General features: G+C 38.6%; 2 protein-coding genes and 1 long non-coding RNA gene across 8 annotated transcripts; 2 read left to right on the plus strand and 1 right to left on the minus strand.

Moving 5' to 3' along the window:
• Positions 1-266: 266 nt before the first annotated feature.
• Positions 267-13,357, minus strand: LOC122876977. Of its 6 annotated transcripts, XR_006378166.1 has the most exons (6): positions 13,256-13,357; positions 11,538-11,681; positions 10,787-10,864; positions 9,281-9,365; positions 6,798-6,917; positions 267-3,001 (listed from the first exon to the last, which is right to left on the minus strand). It is a non-coding gene; the product is annotated as an uncharacterized LOC122876977 (long non-coding RNA). The 6 variants fall into 6 exon arrangements; XR_006378169.1 differs by lacking the exon at positions 10,787-10,864; XR_006378170.1 differs by lacking the exons at positions 9,281-9,365; positions 10,787-10,864 and having other exon boundaries at positions 6,798-6,914.
• A 76-nt stretch (positions 13,358-13,433) lies between these two features.
• nkx2.7 (NK2 transcription factor related 7) lies at positions 13,434-16,466 on the plus strand. The gene is made up of 2 exons (XM_044197996.1): positions 13,434-13,809; positions 14,800-16,466. The coding sequence occupies exons 1-2, from the start codon at positions 13,563-13,565 to the stop codon at positions 15,345-15,347; spliced, it is 795 nt and encodes a 264-aa protein (XP_044053931.1). The 5' UTR covers positions 13,434-13,562; the 3' UTR covers positions 15,348-16,466.
• Positions 16,467-20,378: 3,912 nt separating this feature from the next.
• Positions 20,379-21,699, plus strand: nkx3-1 (NK3 homeobox 1). Its single transcript, XM_044198000.1, has 2 exons — positions 20,379-20,641; positions 20,998-21,699. The coding sequence occupies exons 1-2, from the start codon at positions 20,449-20,451 to the stop codon at positions 21,396-21,398; spliced, it is 594 nt and encodes a 197-aa protein (XP_044053935.1). The 5' UTR covers positions 20,379-20,448; the 3' UTR covers positions 21,399-21,699.
• Positions 21,700-21,818: the final 119 nt, after the last annotated feature.

Here is a 21,818-nt window from a genome sequence, read left to right on the forward strand (position 1 = left end):
CTCGCTGTCAACCGATTTCTTTTTTTGACAGTAATCCTTCCTCTGAATGCCAAGTTTCTTTTTTTTTATCTGGAGCATCACTTTTCTTGGACACTTCTTAGGTTTTACGCGTAGTTGCTATAGCCTACTCCGTCGCTACGGTTGCTTCAGAGCCATGTAGAGAGAGAGCTGCATCAACTCTGTTCAGTTGTATTGTATGCAGTCATTTCAAGTGGCTTTATTGCCACTTGAAATGACTGCATACAATACAACGTTGCTAAAGCATATTAACACAAATTATACAATCATAATAAACAATGCTCAATAATAACCATTCTCTCCAATGGACCTTTTTATTTTTACAGCAATGACAGATCGAGGAGCTCTCTACATGGCTCTGGGTTGCTCCCTGCTTCCCCCTGACAAACAAAATCCAATCAAATCAAAACCACACCAATCATTGCTGGTTGGTGTAAAACGCATCATTATCAGTGCACCAGCGCGGGAATGTCGCCACAGACATCAGATTTTGGAACTCCTTACACCGCCAAATACAGAGAGATTTAGGCGATAGTCTTAATCAGCATTGTGTGAACTCGTTTGGCAAGGGCTCGAATGTAACTGACGTTCATTCATATGTAAAAGTCCCACACTCTAGCTTTAAGATGGCTACATTCTAATCGTAGCTAGTGTCAGTGATTATCTTCATCCCTTGTATTTCTTCCCTGTTATTATTTATTTTTTATGTTATTTCTTTAATGTGTCGGTTCTGATATTATACAGTAGAGAAAGAGATAGGAAAGATGCAAGAGAAATGACGACATGTATCATGGGAGTACATACTGTAGTATCTGTATCTGCTTTAGCCCTCAGTCGCAAAGTCTTTTTTTACAGCCCCTGGAAACTTTGTTTCAAATAACATTAAGTATTAAAACCCCAAAACTCAAATACTCTGCTTAATCAGGACTGTGTCGGTTTGGTTTGATAAGATATAATTGACAGTGGCCTGACAACATAAGCAAACAACCCTGCGAGTGTCATCAGATTGTGATTCAAATGTTGCTAAATCCTGATTAGTGCTCCGAAGTACGTGCTGTCACCCACCCATGTCAAATCAGTGAGATGAGCACAGACCAAACAGCACAGACAGAAATCTCTCATAGCTACAAGTTGATTGAGAAAATATGTTTTTAGGGCCTTTAAGAGTGTGATCCAGGATGGCAATGATCCTACCAAGAAGGCATCCAGAATTAAAGAGACCAAACAGTATCTCTCTATGTTACAAGTGATGATAATGGCTTTCAGCTAAAGCATTTTTTGCTAAGACTGCACTGGCATTTAGCTACAAGCAGCATACGTCAGAGAGAGAAAGCTACCAATGTGTGTAAAGAAATTTATAGACCGCAGTTAGTAACTTAGTTAACACACTCTTGATGTAACATCAGTGATTTCAGTTTGTTGGTACATTGGTGAGTTCAATTAAAATGGCACTCAGGTTGTCTCACTAGGTAAGAAGCTCAAGTTAGATTGTGTATATTAAGGGACATTGTAACTGTACATCAATGTAACAAACAGTCCCAGTAGACTTCATCCAATAAGCAATTCTCTTTCCAAAAACAACATATGAAATCAGAACATTTTTGCAGGTAAGACTGCGTGTTTCATGGCCTTTGGAGATTGAGACAATCATTCAGAATCAGTAGATTAGTACAGAGCGCCACAGTCACTGAGAAGGGTCTTCATGCTGGTGTTTGTTTTATCTATACTTGGTATATAGATGGTGGTTTGCCATTAGCTTCAATGAGATAATCGATGGCTTAAGTTAGTTTCTGCTTGGGAGTAAATTGCAAATGTTTGTGCACATTGAAAATGCAATATAGAGAAGAACTTGGAACCAGGGCTGGGTTCAGTTCACTATTAATCAGTTTAATTCAGAAAACACCTGTTCTTGAAAATTCAAACCTTGCAAATCAGTCATCTTAAAAATGGTTGGAACAAAATTCTGATGAATTCTTGAGCAGAAAGGTTCTGCTTGCCTGATTTTGATTGTCTTTACAGTTTTTGCTTTGACTTCATGAAAGGAATTGAACCCAGTCTTGTTTGAAAAAAAAGTGAATTTATATATTGCCCTGGATTTATAAGAGTGAAGCACAGAACAGAAAAAGAGATGTCAATGTCAATTTAATAGCTATGTTAAGAATTCCAAACTATGCAATAATCTCACATACAAAGGATTCACAGCAACACAGAAATTGACCTTTATTTCATTCAGTGCCAGCCAATGCTGTGTGAATAAAGCAGCAGCATGTATGCTCTCATACTGCACTCACAGTGTGAAGGCATTGCTCCTCTATATTGCTTTCTGTTTCTGTGTTTTTTGTAAACTGGTGTTTCTTTTTGTTCTGTGAATATGATCATTTCTTTTGTGTTATTTGGTGCGAAAGGACAGCAGTTCTGAAGGAACTTGGGAAGTTAAGAGCTATAGTCACACTGTAGTATATCCTAGCTTATTATTTTATGTTAAATATGCACTTTGCATCTTAACCACTATAAAGGGCATTGAAACATTCAGCACATGTGCAATTGAGACATGTTTTATTTACCCAGTGAATGGAAATCAGTTTGAATAGTTCGCATCCTGAAGGGTCATGGCTTCTTCATGTACTATTGATACATATGTCTGTATCTTTGTTGTCCATGGGTAAATCCAAAACCCAACAGCTGCTGCTAAACTGTTACTTCCCTGTATGATGCTGTCCAGATGCCCCTCCACTGTGGCCGCTCTGATCTGTACACACACAGTGAGCTCAGCATCAGTCCACATTTACATTTAAACATTTTAATGTCTATCCATGTTTTCATATTTATTTTCTATGAACATTCCTTGTGTCAAACATATTTGGCAAGGGCGAATTGACTGTTTCCTCACCAAGTCAAATGTAATGGTAATTTCAGAGAATGTACCTGTATACTGAATGTCTGTTTTGACGAGGACATGCCCAAGTTAGATGACCCATGAAGGCTGTTAAGAAAAACAAAAGTGAGAAAAGAATAAGGCTTTCAGTTACTTTCTGTTTTTAATTCAAGTATAGGGTGCTTAAGGTGGTACGGGAGAATTATTAAATTGACCCACAGTGAGTTTTGTGAAACAGTTTCTCCTGTCAACACTAGAGACTAAAGACTCCCTCACTTCTGGCACTTCATGGTACTCTTTCCTCTCAAGACTTGAAATAGATAAATGTTGTGCTTAAACAAAATCAAAAGCTTCAGTGACTAGTTAAGTTTATTTTGTATTCATATATAAGTGACACTTATTTTACTATCGGATTCAAAAAGTTATTGAGGATTTAAGGAGATTACTGAAGTTCCTGATGGTATGTAACGCATGATTGACCCTTGTGAATCACATGCACTTTAAAATATACCCATATACATATATACCCATACTGTGTATATGTTTGGGTTTTTCCTCTGTACTGAAAAGTCATGAAAGATACAAATGCATCAATTGTGTGTCTTTTGCTGATCAGAAATAAAATATTTATCATATCTGGCATATGGTATGAAATATGTTGCTTTGCTCTTGTTTCACTTATTTGGATCCATTATCACTCACAAATTTGCATCAACATCTCCCAATTTAAAATGTCCTTTAGGCCTCCAAATTCTTCTCCATCAGCTGCCCTAAAACATTCAGAACAGTGTCTCTGACTTAATGACTTTGGTTTATCTATCAGCAAACACCAAAATGTGTTGTTTAATGGATGGAAGCTGATGAAAACTGAGTAAGGTTTTCCTTATCTTATCTACCTTCCTTGTCACTTACCAAGAAACAAAACACTTAGTTCAGCAGGGAGTGGGGAGTGACAATAATTACTTCCCCCTGGGAGAACATAAACTCAAATACACCTGCAGGTGTATGCTGGGGTCGAGGTGGGGCTTATAAAATGCTATATGAACAGTAGTGGCAGCGGCAGTAGCAGCAAGTGACAGCATAGCTTTCAGGTGAGCAGCAAAAAAAGTTAGCAGAACACTGACATATTAAACCTGCAATTACTGATTTTCTGGACACTTAGGGGTGGCGGAAACAAGCTATGGAACATACAAAATTGAAACATTTAACTTGATATGGCAAACTTGTTAGCATACAGGTGTCTATGACACGTCATATGGAGATATGGAGCAACAGTAGCATTCATTTGGGGTCGTGTTCCGGTCACCAGACGATTATAAATCCAATATTCTATCTATTTTTATTCTCCACCAACTCCTGAGGCTCTTTAGCTGCTAATGCTCCACTATGTTCACCAGTTAGTTGCTAACTTTGCCTGTCTGCCATTTGCTGCGGCCAGGTAGTGTGCAGCGGGATTAGGCCTTGTTCACTGTCTGCTGTGTCTGAAAACAACACGATGAGAGCGGTGAGAGCGAGCCAAAACAGTAAAGTTGCCAGCCAGGAAACCAACACAATGAGCTGAAAGAAACTATAACGCTTCATAGAGCTGAAGGGAACTGCAGAGTTGGTGATAATTCTCTGTGGGTTCATCATTACAAGCAACCCCTTTCCCATTACACATAGTCACATAGCTCTCAGTTCTGCTCCCATTTGGTCCCTATATCCTACAGTTACAGAATATACTGTACAGTATAGGGACTTCCTTTGTCCAGAATGTTTATGATTTTCCACTTTGGTAACATTAGAGTGGCTTCTTCGTTTCCCTCCTCAGACTGTGACTGAGCCTGTGAGCCACATGTGAATTCACATCTATAATTAAGCTTTCCCTAAAGATTTTTTACATATCAGTTTCTGTGAGCTGCCTTTGGTAAAGAAAAGTTCCGTACAATGTATTGTGTACCCTGAAACTAACAGTGAATTAAATTATTTCCAGTAAATCATAAAGTAGCTTCTCTATTAAACACAATTCATAAGCACATAGCATTGCTATGGTTTACCACATCCCTTCAGTATATGTGACAAATCCTGCAGGACCCACGAAGGAAGATGAAGGACATAGAGAGCACCTCCTGATGAAAATGAACTTTCTTAAATTTGAGCTCAAACGAGCTGAAACTGCAAAGTGCCTGTTTGGTTGGAGAGCCTGAGGAAAAGAGGGGGCAGAACGCAAGAGGCTCCATGGACGCTAATCTCAGTCAGAGGGAGATATAATTTCATGCCTATTTAGAGAAGAGTCCTGAAGGGCTTTCTCATCAGCCGCTCTCCAGTCTCATGGATAGGTGATGCAGCAGCTCTGCACACAGATTCTATCATCTCCTCCTTTAAAGAGACACTCACTCTCAACTCATCAATGAATTTAGCACAAGCATGATGGACAGAACAAAACGCTTTTGAATTGTTCCATATGGTCAGTTTAAAATCTGTCTCTCACTGAGTCTTTTTGCAGAGTTACATAGCTGCAGTTATGTAGTGGGTAACTTTTAAAAGCAATTGCGATGGAATTACTGCTTTCAACACACAGAAACATCTTGTTGCCAGGAAACATTTGAACAGATTTTTGACCCTGTCTATTCACTTTGTTGCCTGTTGCTTGGACTGCTGCCGAGTGTATCACCACCCTGACAATCACAACCAGAGTAATAATGAATAATGACGAAAATAGAATATAATTATGCAGATGCAATTCATAGCATCTGCTTGTATTTTTTAATTCGACATTAATGCTTTTTCAAAGCTGGTAATGAAACAGTGCTCCATTTGAGCCATCAGATACAACATGATGGTACCTTCTGCTTCGAAACAATGCAACAACAATACATCTGCCTGCAATGCTCACAATGTCACTCGAATATGAGCAATAAATGCATGCATTTCTTACAAGCACACCTCTACAGAGTACATTCTCCTTGGGCAAACAGAGTGACTGTGTAGTCAATGATCATAAATGACTATGGAGCATCTGCCTATAAGCTGCAGGCAAGCAACAAGCCCACCATTGTTTGTCATTGTTTTAACCTTTTGATCAAAGTCTGAGGGAGGAAAGCAATGTATCCATAGTGCATGCATAGTGTCAGCAATTTGATGGGACAAATGAACAATGCAGTGCTGTGGTTAGTGCGGTACGGCAATTGCCTTTCCCCTCTCCCAGTGTGTTTTATATTCATTATGTCCTTCTTTTTCCCATGAAACTTGTGGCATATTCATCAGCAGTGTGACAAATTAGATGTGCAGTGAAATGGAGTATGACTGAGAGCAGTGGAAGATTAGATCCACTCCAATCTTACTCAGCAATCACTATCCCTTCTTTTCTGTGGGGAAATACCCAAGGACGGGAAAGAAAATTAGATCAAATTTTACTGAAGAAAGCGCTGGAGTGGCAGGGGAAAGAGATGAAACAGAGCATTTTCCATTTCTGCCAAAGCATCTCTAGATTTGTCTTGGAATCAAATGCAATGCAGTTTTTGGTTTTGGATATGCTGAATACATTAAACTAAACATTTACTCTGGCTGCACGGTTGCACAGAAAATATAGGTAGATGAATAAATAGAAAGTAAGAGGTTTACTGCACTTTGTCACCATCCTTTTTATTTGCACAAAACTATGCTATTTGTACACCTAACTTCTGCTTAAGCCAGTCAAATTGATGGAGCCAATTGAGCATCATATTCAGTCACTTCAATAGTGCAGTTGAAATGCTCTTGAATGCTCTCAAATGTTGCTTTCTCTCTCAGCACCTGACTATTTTAACAACTCTCCAACTGAACACTGAACATTGAAAAAGAAAGGCAGGTTTCACCAATATGGATGAAGTCATGTTCCACACAATGTTGTTTTAGTTTTGAGCAGAGATAATTTATGGCTTACCTTAGTGCCAATTGCACTACAGCTTAGCCTTTCTGTAAGACATGGAGGATGTGCTAAGACTTAGAGGAACACGACCATGCATGACTGGGCCATAGATGAGAAACTTGCATGTAGGATCTTCTAGAGAAAGATTTCAAGTTCAGTTCGTCTCAAGGAAAGACAAGTGACAAAATTAGATTTAGATATACACAGCATATTGCTTGTGTCTACTTTGCTTTGGTGTTAGTCTGAAAAAAGCTCCCAGTGTAGAAACAATGAATTTGTATCAAATTTGCAGTCCTGTGTCCTGTAATTTGTGAACTGAACATAAAGTGTAATTTCAACAACACTGCAGGACAAAAATGAATGTTATTCTCTCAATTATTGATCATCAAGTGTGGATAAATTCATCCTTTTATTGAAGCCCTTGGAATTACCACAGTGTGGCAGAGACATCTAGTGGCTGAAAACTGGTTACACCAATTTCTTTCTTCAGACGGGACACATAGCTTCAGCTAACCATTTGTAATTCCATATGAGATCCACAAGAACTCCACACTTTAGCAAAAGCGCGCATAATGATGTCATATCAAATTTAAATGGTTATTTCAAATATGTCTTAGTGATTGTTGCCCTTGTTCTCTCAGAATCCATCTATTGCAATTCCTCATCCATAATTTTGTTCCTCAAGCAATAAATATAAAAGTATTTTTAAAACAACCACTCAAAATTGGCTGTTTTAGACATCAGTCTGGTATACATACAGAAAGTACAAAAATACTATATAATATAATATAAATATTTATAAGAGATGTTGAAGCAATATGTTGAAGTCATGTTTACATTTCCATTACTCTTCTAGCCGTATCACTACCAGGAAGGCCAAAGTAGTCCTGAATAAGTAAGGCAATAATGGTTTACTTTAGGCAAGATGTCACATGTCAGATGTGCTATTTGGCTCTAATTTTCTGAAACATGACTACAACAAAGGATGTGTTACCGCAGGTGTACATGCCTCAGAGTAAACTACATTAAACCATCTTCCGGGTGTTTATGAATTAAGACGTGTATAATTACAGGCAAATTATGTTCAAATACCTACATCATGGCTCACCATTAACCTTTCAACAAGCAGTAATACAAATTTAAATCAGCCATAGTGTAGAAGAGCAGGAGATGATACATGAACAGGTTGGATTGAAATTTATCTGATCAGATGCATTAGAAGAGAACAGATGATGCAGGTGACAGTGAGTATGGCTGAGCAAAATAGCTATTATGCTATTATTATTAAAACACAAACATTGATTCTGATATGGTATATAAAAATGACCACGTATTGTCTGATAAGGTGGAAAATGTAAGTGTAATCCTTGGATTTTGTCGTACGGTGTGGGTACAGTATGCTGTTTCTTTGTTTTTTTTCCAGGGATACAAACATAATTTATAATATCCTCCTCTAGTAGAACTACTATTACTTGACTTAAATATTAGAAGAAGTATGATTAAGTGTCCTAAAACCATACAACTAAAACAATAATTGCTCAGTTACATTTACATAAGGTCACAGGCAATGTGATATCCTGAATGTAACCATTTCAATATGAATATACAGTGCCAATTAATCCCCTTCCAAAATGGTACACTACTCTGTTCTGCCTCTCCAAAACATTTTTAAATACAAGCATATAAAAATCAACTTTTCCAGGAGGTCAGAGGTCAGTGTCAGCAACAGAGCTGTAGTTCCTGTTTTCCTGATCATGAACCTTTCAGCATGGACACATGCTGGCATGGGGGATGGTGGTTTTGGAGTAAACCTGTAGATCCTGTCTAACCACTTGCACACCCTGCTGCCTAAGATAGCATCTTTCAGCTTCAGAGTCTCTGTATAAACCACAGTGCATACCATATCTCAGGACTACTGACTGAGTCTACACTCTAACTGAAAAGTCTCCCTCTCTCCTGAATGGAAATGTCAATGTCACATAACATTTTGATGAGTATCTTTAGTTGCATGTTGGCCATAGGAAGTCTGGGTTCAGTTTCACACAGTGCAAAACAAAACTATCTCCTCTTTCAGCTGCTATCATCCTCCTATTTTGCTGTATGATGAATTAGGGGCATTTTGTGGTAAACTGTACTTAGCAAAGCTTCTTATGTTACAGTGAGGGGACAAATGCTGCAATCAATGGGAAAGGCTTTGATTTTATGGAACAGGAGTCACAGAAACTCAGAGAGAGCATTGCTTTGAGCCCTCAGAGAACACTGATGTAGTAATTAAGTAATTTATCCATCAAACTGGACACCTTGAAATCCCCAAGGTGTCAAACAATTCACAGGTTGACTTGTGCGCTTTTTTCCCCTCTGCTTTTGAAGTTCAGGTTTCTTGGTTTGTCGGTTTGAGGTGTGCTTGTTTCACAGATTATCCCTGTTGAGAAGCTAAGCATTGCATTAAGTTTTAAGGTTCTGTTTAACCATTATTTAAGACAAAACTTTCATCTTACTGAGAGAGCAGGTCCAGGAAGCATTGTCTGCAGTGGATACAGGTGTTGGAGACCACCAACTGCAAAAGCAGTCTTTCCGAAAGATCTGAAAATGTGTGAATTTCAAGAATGATGGGCCAAAGCCATTAATAAGCCAACCACACATTCAAGATTCAAAGGTTTTATTGTAATGTGCAATGAAATGAAAATCTTAGTTCACTATGTCTCTACCTGCTGCCATCAATTATTCTATTTAAAATATACCAGAAACTAAGTTCAATTAATAAAAAAGGATAAACAGAAAGTATTTGTAGGCAAATATATATATGTATATATATATATATATACACACACACACACATTCATATCCACCCACCACTCACATACATACACATACATACTAAGGTAGACAAGATAGTTGTCCTAAAAACAGTATAAAAGTATGTGCATTGGGAAAACAACTGAATATCCTTGTTTTAATTTTGTATCTCACATGACTAGACTATTTTCCCTTTAATATAAATGAGTAAAGAATGAATTAATTGTTACCTAAATGGTGATTTTATTGTGTAACTTAAATGAAACTGTTCGAATTAATTCCCAGATTCACTTTCTTGGAATTGTATGAGCCACTGGCATTTTTGAGCACTGATAAAACCTGGAGATGGGTTAAACTATGCTTATGGTGGGACTTTAATGTCATTACAGGCTATAGAGTTCATCAAAGGTCTCAAGTCAAGTCAATTTTATATAGTTCAAAATGACATTTGTCTCAGAGGGCTTTAGAATCTGAACATGACGTCGTCTATCCTTAGAGTCTGCATTGGGGTAAGGGAAAACAAAATAAATACACTTAAATAAAATGTTCACAGGAAAAACGGTATTCTCTCATAATGTTTGAGAGATATATCCTTGGCAAATAATTTTTTCACAAGCAGTATTATTCTCTGTTTTTTGACATGGCCCGAGCAGCAGCTGCAGTCAGACTGGTCAGCTGCTTAGTTTTTAACGTGCTGTACCATTGACTTGTTCTTTTGCTCAACTTTCTACCTGCTTCCATGCTCCTTCAATTACTCATTGCAAGCAGTTAAGAAGTTATTTTGACAATATCAGCAACCTTGGTAGGACTGCTCTGGCTTCTGACTGCTGTCATTATGCCTTATTAAAAAGTCCTGTATTGCTGTGTATCACAGTCCTGTATTACACAGCTAGTAGTGTTAGCTAACTTGTTTAATCTGTATGGCTGCTCTTTTATTGCTTTTACATCATCATCAAAATGTCAACAGGTGGAACTTATTCACTAAGAGAGTTATGGCATATTGCACACTGGCACAGTGGCACAGAAGGTCTGTGGAGTTCACTCCCTGTGATCTGTGCCCCCATGCAGGTCAAGTTAAATTGAGAATTTAAATAGCCTGCAGGTGTGAATTTGATTTTGGGTTCAAACATATTCAGTGTTTTTCATTTTGACTCAATATAAATGATGGATTCAATTCAAACTATACTTTGTGAAAACTGTCTTCTTACCAACTGGGCAAAACCCATGGGCCCCAGACCCTCAAGGTGGGGATGGAGGCTTCAGGTTCACTGTGTGGCAATTAGTTTCTAGCAAATGAATGTATTGAAAATCAGTTTAATACTGTATTCACCACTAAAGCACATTCTAAAAATCTGTGATTGAGGTCTTATTATATGACACCAACATTATTATCTGCTCTTCATGCCCCATCTTGTAGAGGAAAATTCAGTTTTAAGGCATTTACTATTTCTGTATGTATTGTGGTATTATGGTGTATTTTACTAAATAACTTTGTACTTGCCACAAACTTATCTATCTATCATATTTTTGCCCCAGGGCCCTCTAGGTAAGTGAATGACACCTACGCCACCTAGGGAATCGCACCCCAGGAAATATGTACAGCTAGGAAATGGGTAATAGCAAATACCACTAACATGCTTTGCAAAAACAAGGCACACAGACTTGTTCACTAAGGGTCAGAGATGGGATTTGAAAATAAAGTTAAAAAGAAACTGGAGGTGGCTGCCGAGAAAGAAAAGCATACAGGTAAATATAGTTGAGCAACAAATTGAAATGATAATATTATGTTATTACAGATGAGTAGATACACTATTCACATCTTTTTACTATCTTTTGAAATCTTTAACTGTCTAAATTTGGTTTTACAAACTAAAACCAAGATGGCAGTGAGCTGAGGCTGGTGGTTGGACACGCAGACCACACTAGGAGTGTCCAGCTGGAGCACCATACAGTACTTACCACCACAAGTGCTTCACAGCAGCAAAACACACACAGCAAAGAGGGATACGAGTTGTGTGTCCCAGAGCCTTTAACCACAGCCGCAGTGAAGCAACCTCTCACCCAGGGTGACTAGCTTCCCGGATACACTAGCTTCAAGCTCTCCTAAGCAAAAGAAAAGGAAGGAAACAAACCACAAAATGGTAAACACAGCAACAGCATTTGCGGTCATACATGGTGAAAGATTTGAGCTTTTAGAAATGAATACAATTATTGGAGCTGTATAAATCTGACCTAACACTGAACTCTAGGCCTCTGTTAGACCATGTCTGCAGCAGGTTTGAGATAAACCTCAGAAACAGTGACCTCTAGTGGCAATTTAGGATTTTCTGCAGGACACAACAACTGGGTTTACTAGTGTAGATTGAACCTCAGGTGCAGTTTAAACTACTTCTGAGGACACAGCAGTGGGTTTGATTTTGTGTCAGACAACACAGTCTTAAACTGTAAACAGCAGCAAGCTAATGCCAGAGCAACGCCCCTCTATGGTTCACTTACACAGGTGTTTTGCCTCTTCTCTGGATGGTGTGGATGTTTACTGTTTGTTGTGTTAATTTTGTTAGAGTGGGACCTTTCAATCCATACAGTTCTTTTCTGATTTCCCTGACCTAAGCAAACTGCCATCATAGCTCCTCCCAAAGTTAACCTGAGCACAGATCTAAGTGGCCTATAGGTAACCAGCCTAACTTTACAGGAATATTTATATCCTTTGCACATTGTGGAAGATGGAAACTCAACAGGTGGCAATGGTGCAGTGAGTCAGCAGATGGTACTTAAAACTAACCAGCAGAGTTCTGTGGTTTTGAGTTTAAGTTTTAACATGTTAGTCAAAATAATTCACCAAACAATGGAGACATAAATAACTGTCTTATTATTAGTTAACATGTATTAACTGAATATTCATTAAATTGTTAACTAACCACATACACTTGATTTGATCATTTAATTGATCATAAAGGACCAATCAGCTTTTTCAATTACTGCTAAATAAACACTCTTGCTCAGAGTTATAAGTGGCCTCCATATATCTCCCTGCGTCCTGCAGTGGGACAGGCCGCGTCTGTCCTTGTTCCTGTGTGGACGCGCGTCTCGGCCTCAGTCAAGCATCGCAGGCTGGCGCCGCCGCCTCTCCACTTCCACAACATCAGGTATAATGTTACTGTTTGTTGTGGCCTGAGAACACTAATAACGTGGCAGGAAAACAATGTTGATGGCAAAGCTGTTCAACATCTCCTAAGATCACTCAACCCCCGAGGACCTGCATGCTGATTAAGTGGCTTTACTTGGCTGACCAGAAGCGTGGTTTGGATATACACGGAAGAAATGACTCCCCTTATAAGCAGGTTAATTAATCTGCGGTAGTTTCGTTTGTTTCTGATCAAGCAAAAGCGTTTGCTTCAACACATTCTCGGCCAAAAACTTTCATTTTTCTGACTGTCTGGAAATCCATGAAAAAAGTGGAACTTTTTTCTTTTGTTTACACATTTTTTCCGAGAGCAGCCTGAAAAGGAATGAAGTCTAAATGACATGTTAAATTTTTTTTAATTCAGTAAGCAACACCTTCCCTGTCGCAGAATTACTTAAAAAATAAAGCAAATCATTAGAAAATATAGGATTTTTTCAAAAGTTTATAACTCCAGTAGTTTTGTAGGAAGTCCGTAATGCGATTAAAAACTCACCGTCAACAACAGTCCTATTTCTTCATAAATTCTTTTAATTATACCTTCTCACACAGAGAGCAGGCTGATGTGAGGTGTTCCTGTGTAAGGTGAGAAGAAAAAGTGTTGTGCGCGCAGGCTGGGCGTTGGCCAGTGTTTTGGAGGGGGGTGACAGATATATCTCTACCTTGCTCTCTAGCTGGACCCTTGAATGATTTAAATCTTGCCAGGCCCTCGTTACGAGATACGTCCGGCAGCATCACCAGCAGCTCGAGCACAGCGCGTAAAAAGGGATCCAAATCATTTACAGCCAACTAAAAGGGTGGGGATGCATCCCAGTTCAGCGACCACGACGCCTTTTTCAGTGAAGGATATTTTGAAGCTGGAGCACCACCATGACTTTGAAAATGAATTCTTGATGACTGATCAAGTTGTACCGATGCATTATCAGCACGTGCACGGTGCGTCCCGGAGCAGGGACATTTTTGACTGCCAGCCTGAGAGATGCGTCTCTGGGATGGAGGAGAAGCTCGATACTCACAACTCAGCTGCAGAAGGGGAGATAAATGAGCAGGGTGAGATGATAGTACATGATAATCAGTCACTTCCAGTTATAAACACTCTGCTGATGGTTGGTTACTGTAGGTTTAGGCCGACCGACGGAATGGGGCCTTGGGCGCGTGACAGCAGGAATAAAACATGGCCCACCACAGCCTGCCACATTTTCCTGTTTTCCTTACAATCTTTCAATTTCAAAAACAAAAATGATTTTAAAAAATTTCTCTTCAATAAACCCGAATACACAGGGAAGTGATGCAATATTTTGCCACCAAACATCCAAAAGTGATCAACTAAATTTATGGCAATCAATAATAATAATTTGGTCACTGTGATCAATTACTACAATCTTTATAAGTAATCAGTTTAAAGAGAAAGGGGGCACAGAAGTGTTCATTTTTCTACAGTTTTCACAGGTCCTTTATTAACTAATGGATCAAATTTTAACTCAAGGAAAGTGTAATAACTATAAACTGTAATCTTTTTGATTTTAGTTAAGTTTTAAACTATGTCGTCTTTCAAAACAATCCCATTTACTTTTTCCAACTCAGACAATTTTATTAAATGCATCTTTGTTGTTTTTCATTTTATTCTATTTTTTAGCAGAAGCCTAAAGTATGTTTTTTTTATTTTGAATGTTAAAGCAAAAATATATGAATATACCATAAAATATACTGCAGAGATAATGCAATGTAAACTATCAGAAACTGGTGGTCTCTTGCACCTACAGTATACGAAAAAAGAAAAAGAAAGTAGAATTTCTCAGACTTTACTTTGTCCAAGAAAATGCTGGTATAGAAACGTGACATCCAACTCCATCAACCGATTTTTTATTTTATTTTAGAAAAATAAAATATTCTGAAATATTAGAAGTTATTTCATATGTAACCTATAGTTTAAATGTAGCCTCTAAATGTGTTTTTGGAAGCCAAATCGTTTACAGATTTAAAATTCAGCCTAAATTTTTTGTTTGAGTTTATTTGACTGTTTTCTTTTCTGATGTGCAGAGATGTGCGGTCTGGACAGTTCACCTGACTGTGACAAAAACTCAAAAAGCAGACCCAGGCTGCGCAGGAAGCCCCGGGTCCTCTTCTCCCAGTCCCAAGTGTCCGAGCTGGAGAGGCGCTTCAGACAGCAGCGTTACCTGTCCGCCCCGGAGAGAGAGCACCTGGCCCTCATCCTCAAACTCACCTCCACGCAGGTCAAAATCTGGTTTCAGAACAGGAGGTACAAATGCAAGCGCCAAAGGCAGGACAAGTCTCTGGAGCTGGCGGGGTATCCACCTGCGCCGAGGAGGGTGACGGTGCCGGTGCTGGTGCGGGACGGGAAGCTCTGCAGCGCAGGTTCACATTCAGCACCTTATAATGTGACTCTTGGACATTATAATCCCATGTTTGGATATGGAAACAGCACCGTGTATGGCTGCAGTTATCACGGTGTGTCACCTTCAGCCAGTATGTCTAATAACCAGCTGGGGGATTTAACAGGTAACAGCGAGGGGCCCTTCAACCACGGACACTTCCAGGTTTCATTACAGGGTGTAAGAGGCTGGTGATTAAAGGGATACAAACGATCTGTTTAGTAGGACGCTATCAAATGTTTCAATGTCAAATTTGTGTTGTATATTTTGTATGGAATTGTATCTGTTATCAGTTTTCTCTTGTTAAAAAGTGAGAGGCAAATTAAAAATCCGTTGATTGGTTAGAGTACATTTACTTTATATTATCCTTTTATATTTTTCTTCGATTATACATATATTTTAAATTTCAAATAGCTAAATTTAATTGGAACTTTGGTAAAAAGTTCGTGTTATTTTATGTCAGCTGTTCTACAAAATACGTTTATGTGCAACTCATTTGCTTCTATTGGCTAACATTTAATCCTTTGGTTATTTTCTCTTTTTGTGACTAATAATTATAATGACTAGCAATTATATTTTTATTTATGTAGCCTATATTTAAACAGTATTTCAAAATGTTTAGCCTACTATTGCATCAAGGAAGATGAAGTAGAAAATACAAAGCTTTTAAATGTCATTAATGTATAAACTCTAACTTCCCCATTACTCCCAGTTAGAATGTTACTCTTAGGATCCAATTAAAAACAACATACCTGATTAGAAACCCTTTGGTAATTGTCATAGAGCCGTCTTCTGTGCCATTTATCAAAGAGAGCCATCAAAAAGCTAATGGGTGAAGTGACATCTGACCTGACAGGGCTGCTCTATCAAACTGAGCTCATTATTGTCCCATTCACAAATCCGCTGATAAGGCTGGAGAGCCTGTCCTGTTCCTGAGCTTTGCGTGGTAAACAAACCCGCAGACAGAGTGGCTCTTTAACAGTTCCAGTCTGACCTGTCACTCACCGATGAGCCACAGATACAACTAAATTCACTTGCACTGCAAAAAAAAAATTCTCAGTTTAATTTCATTCCATGCTGTTGATTGTTTGTTAAACTTATTACAGGTCCTGAAAGTTATATATTATATGGCAACTTGTAAAAAAAAAGGTTTTAAATCCACAATGAAATGTGGAGGGATTTAAAATATCACATCAAAAGTTCATAGTAAAACAACATTTTAAGAACATTTAAGTTTGTTCGTCATGTAAAATTTGAAAATTACAACAAGTCCATTGCCCTGCAGTATGCATGCACCAACGTTGAAATAATAAATGAATGAATTCTGTGTCAGTGTGTCACTTTTAATTGACATGGACACTGACCCGAAGGGCCTGAGGTGGAGAAACACCTCTGGAAGGAGAGAGGAGCTGAAGGAGCATCTCTGCACAGATAAGCATGAAGCTGTAGACAGAGAGGAGACACCTCAAGAGATCAGATAATGTCTCTCTGTCTCTCTGTGTGTGTGTGTGTGTGTGTGTGTGTGTGCGTGCGTGCATGTCAGAGAAAAAGAAGACTTTGCAGCAGGCATGTTAATGGTGGGTGTGTTCTGCAAAATCCATGGTTTTAAAATGTGATGCGATTTTATCTGATATTTCTTATTTATGCAAAAAATAAGAAATACCTCAATCACATTTTCTGACACAAATATGCAAAAGAATGCAAAAGAAATAACAGATTAATTAAATAATCCTACAAGCTGCAATCTATAGAGACAAGTCCTAAAATTAGGCAAAATGGAAACGTAAACAAAAGTTTCTATTTCACTTTCACTAAAGCATTGCCAAATCTGTAATGTTTTAGTGGGGGAAATGGTTTATGTGCAGTAGTTATGTTTTATTGTGTGGTTTTTGATCAAATTTCAAGATTTGGTCAGATATTGTCATGTACACATGATAATTACACACAGCAGGAAATTGAGGTACCGATGGAGCAGAAAGTGGGCTGAAAGAGATGTAAAAACAAATAACAGGTTGCCTCTGTGTGTGCGTGTGTGTGTGTGTGTGTGTGTGTGTGTATGAGAGAGAGAGAAAGATGTATGAATGAAGGCAGAATCCCAAAATAAAGATGCTTGATTACACTGTTGTGATGAGGGTCAGTTTAAATAGAGAATGACGTGAGTCTGGCCATCAGTGAAAGACCCATTATGGTTTACTCAAAAAGGTTTTAACTCATGCTGTAGTTACGTCAGCTTTAGTAAGTCAGACATAGTCTCTGGCTATGTATAGAGTCTGATAATCTGGTGTTTATGATTGGTGCTGAGATGATTCACAAACCCAGGATCAGAGCTCCTCTGTCCAACCATCCATCCCGTAACAACAAAATCATGCAGTTATGAGCTATGTGAAGATGAAAGTATCCATGAAAGATAACTATTGACGGTGCATAATCAGACTCTTTTCAAACTAATCTTTCGGCAAAACAGTTCATTGTGTGGTTGTTGTTCCTGTAGTTTGAAGTGGCTGCTGGCTTTGTTACTCTGTGAGGACTTGGTGTGTGGCTTTAAAGCTCCCTCTAGTGGAAGACTCCCACATCACTTTTGCATAGCGAAGATCTCATTTACGCCAACATGATATTACACAAATAAGCTGTATCTTGTCATTATATAATACACCAGATATATAAAACCAACGTTAATAAGATTACGGTAATGCAGTAATTAACAGAAGATAACTGTACAGTTTCTCCCAGTAAGAGAGAGTGTGAATCAACATAAATCTCATGTGCTCTAAAGATTTATTTCAGATTAATGGGGAGATGAGGGAGTTTTGTTTTGTATACTTTTGCTCTTTGATATATTCTCAGTTCAACCTTCTCTAAGAAAAAATGAATACAAAAGATTTAGAAAGAAGGAATATTATTTTTCTTATAATAGAGGTTTGTGTTTAAACCTCAAATTTACCCGTTCAGTCCGATGACATATTTGTTATGTCGTACAATACATGGAGTGAAGAACTTGTGCAAGCTGTAGGCAGCAGTATAATACAACACTGATGCTGAGCAGATGAAACTGACGAATCTACAGTTCCAACAAATTCTCACTACTCGTCATCTCAGACAAAGAAAACAACAGAAGATTGATGGCACAACAACTTCCGGTGGCTCAAAGAAAACATCGTCACCACATAGCACGCACTGTGGAAGACAAATGCCTCCTCAGACTAAAAGGTCAGAGGTTCTACTGTGTCACATCTGATGCAAAGCTATGCAGCCAATATCTGTGCAATGAATACTTAGAACACAATAGATAGAAAGGAAATGTCATTGTTTTCAACTGAGAGCAATCATGTGGATTGTCTCAGAATAAGAGCAGAGGATGACAGCATAGTTGGTAGAGTCATGTCATTAAACTGAGTGCATGTGTTTTCTGTGTGAATATGTGCTTTTGATGATAACCAAACATGTGTTTCATGTATTTTTTAAGTCATAATGAAGTGATCAACATTTTAAATTAATCTCTGAATTTTCAGAGGAATCAGCAAGTTGCTAAAATTCCAATTTTTCTTCCAACTAGATAACCCTCTTCTTACATTTTATTCCATATTCAGTACCGTATGAGCCAAAAAATAGTCTACACATAAAGGCTTTAAAAGCCGAAAGAAGAACTGTGTCTAGACAGAGGGATAAAAGCTTTCTGTGCTTACAGTTCAACATACTTGTGCAGACGGACGGCCGCAGACAAAGAACTCAAGGTGAAACATATCATACTTATGATCTTAATACTGTGTTGACAAGACACCAGCTATAGTTTAAGAGGAACCTCAGTAGATGTAAAACAGATGGCTTTCATACATGATGATCACAAAACAGGACAGAACACGCTAAACTTCACATCAGTCAGTGTGGCTTTATATTTACATTCATATTGTCATAAAGTACACAGCACTTTAAGACAATATGATAACAGCAAGTTTAATTGTTGCACTTTCATCAAATTGAAATTGTGATGATGCAAGCACACATCGATGTGACACTGTGGTGTTGGTGACTGCTCAGTGTGTGGTTGGTGCCAAGGAAGGTGGAGGAGTCAGCGGTGGCCAGGGGCCACGGAGAGGATCATGTTTATCATAGCTACATTTGTGCATTTCCAAACGAAGCATGAACTCCCAGAGGAACACAGGCGCTGCCAGTAATCGTCTCATTCTCTGGAGAAAGTCAGGCTGAACCACGGAGAACAAAAAGTAAACAGCCACCGAGCAATGACTGTGTCCGTTCAGGAGCCGGCCTAAATGTGTCGAACTCATTAGTGCTCCAGTATGTATGACCACCCACTCTGACCCCCACCCCCACCCCCACCCCACACCCCCACCCCCACCCCACCCGCTCTATTGCAGACAGAGTTGTCTCCCTTCAGCCGCAGACAAAAGGGTTATTACATTGAGCTGATGAGGGCATGGAGCTCAAGACAATCCATTGAACTACTGTGACATACAATTTGAGAGCAATTACCCACCTTATACTTCAGTGATACTAGTTAATTTTTGATGCAAGGATAGACTAAATATTAGAGACACCGATCTATAAATAAAGTATCTGTCTATCTAGCTATCTAGCTTTAATGCAGTATAATGTGTATTTATACTATATGTTTTGTCAGTATAACACAAAGCAATTCAACAGCACCACAAACTACAGGCTCCAATATGACTCTAATATGAACACCTCTCTAAAATAGTTTCAACAAAAACAGAACATTATAACCTTCGTGAAGGTAGTATTTATTGCGTAGAGTTGTTGTATTAGACTTTTAGGTAGGTGTACTTTATTAACTGACAACTGAGTGTATATTATTGTGTAAAATCTGTATAAAAAGGGAAACTATAATCATATATGACAAAATGTACATATATTCTATAGGCATATACAGTTAAAAAATATATCAATTATGCATTTTACAACAAATGCGAGTGTTTTTTTTTCATGGGCATGTTATATAGCATAGCATGATTTAAGAAGAAAAATGTGAATTATTAAAACATAGTATGAAAAAGTATAATACTTATTTTTGATAAGACATTATTATTGTTTGATGTCAGAAGTTCCCATCTAGTTGATCTGAGGAGTCAAACAAATGAGAGTTACTGAAGGTAGAAGTAGAGTAATAGTTGGCCCGCCTCCTTCACTTGTCGGTGCAGTAGGAGTAAACCCGCCCCAGCTCTTGTATAAATTCAGACGGTGTGTGTGTGAGGAGACACACTGCTTCAACTCCCGCTGTAGCCCTCTGGCACTGAGAGGCCTCTGATTTGTGGATTACTTAATGGAAATGTCTGACACAGTCAAACCTGTGACCTCCTTCCTCATAGAGGACATCCTCTCCATTAAGGACAGCACGAGATTTAATGGCAAATGCTGTTCACAGAAGATTGACAGATGTTCACATTGGAAAGAACAATCTGAAACGTTGTCAGAGCAACTCTGCCCCCAGGAGACAGCGTTTGGAGTGCAGACAGGTGAGCTCCTGCAGGCTGTCAATAACAGGAATGTGATGGATAGATAACCCAATAAATCCTGTGTATTTCACGTTGATTTGCAGAATAATGTTTTAAAATTTTTAGAATCCATGTGAGATAAATTATAGGTCTGTATCATGAGAAGCTGTAGCAAAATTGATATAAAAATAGAGATTTAAGGGGAAAAAATGTTTTGAGAGTATTTTTTTATTCATAGTGGTGGTTGTTTACCTTATGGTGATCATGAACCTCTTTTTGAACCACCACTTCACAGCCTGATATGCAGACTACACCATACTGACTGTTACAGAGTAGTTTCCCTCCCTTAATGACCCAATCACATCTGTACTTCACAGAGTCTCTGGACACTTCCTGTCCCAGCACCTCAGAGTCCAGCAGTTTTTCCTCCACAGGGAAACAGAAGCGCTCCAGAGCTGCGTTTACACACCTCCAAGTGCTTGAACTGGAGAAGAAGTTTAACCACCAGAAATACCTGTCCGCCCCAGAGAGGGCTCAACTGGCCAGCACCTTAAGACTCACCGAGACCCAAGTGAAAATCTGGTTTCAGAACCGGAGATACAAGACGAAACGAAAGCAGCAAACATCCGAGTTCTGTAAGGACATGTACAAAGCAGAGGGACTGGGCCTGAGAGACGATTTGGTCCGATCATCACTAATCACCTCCTTCTGCAAAGCTTACCAATACAGACCCTACCTGTGGGACTATGGTGGCCCCTGGGGGCCAACGATATGGTGAAAGTGAAATGATGTATGAAGCTATGATTATAATCATAAACCTATGTTTAGTATCCCTGATGTGTAGACTCTATGTTCACTATCAAAGTTGATTCTCTGTTATTTGACATTGATTTTGAATCCAGTGTAGGGCCATGTGTTACCTCTACCAGTGTGCCATCTGAAATGAAATTGTTCACATACACATCCTGTAATTTTTCATGCTTTGAGAAAAAAGATGTTGACGTTGCACAATGAAACATTTGAAGTCAGTTGTAGCATTGTTGATTAATTCCTTATTAAATTAATGTTGATACAGTTTACTTTTCTTTAAAGCTCTCTGTTGATGAAAAAGGTTTTTAGATAGAACAACCTATGTATGTAACAATTAGTTGAAGTTGACTGTGAAGCAGCGTAAACTATAAGGTAAGAGTAAACTCTA

Source organism: Siniperca chuatsi, linkage group LG5 (assembly GCF_020085105.1).
Source record: "Siniperca chuatsi isolate FFG_IHB_CAS linkage group LG5, ASM2008510v1, whole genome shotgun sequence".
NCBI classification, from domain to species: Eukaryota; Metazoa; Chordata; class Actinopteri; order Centrarchiformes; family Sinipercidae; genus Siniperca; species Siniperca chuatsi.

Bases quoted from the DNA above. Each gene is read 5' to 3' on its own strand.
- nkx2.7 (XM_044197996.1), top strand. From the start codon at position 13,563: ATGCATCCCAGTTCAGCGACCACGACGCCTTTTTCAGTGAAGGATATT. The intron at 13,810-14,799 runs GTGAGATGATAG...TCTGATGTGCAG, and splicing joins AGGGGAGATAAATGAGCAGG to AGATGTGCGGTCTGGACAGT.
- nkx3-1 (XM_044198000.1), top strand. From the start codon at position 20,449: ATGGAAATGTCTGACACAGTCAAACCTGTGACCTCCTTCCTCATAGAG. The intron at 20,642-20,997 runs GTGAGCTCCTGC...TGTACTTCACAG, and splicing joins AGCGTTTGGAGTGCAGACAG to AGTCTCTGGACACTTCCTGT.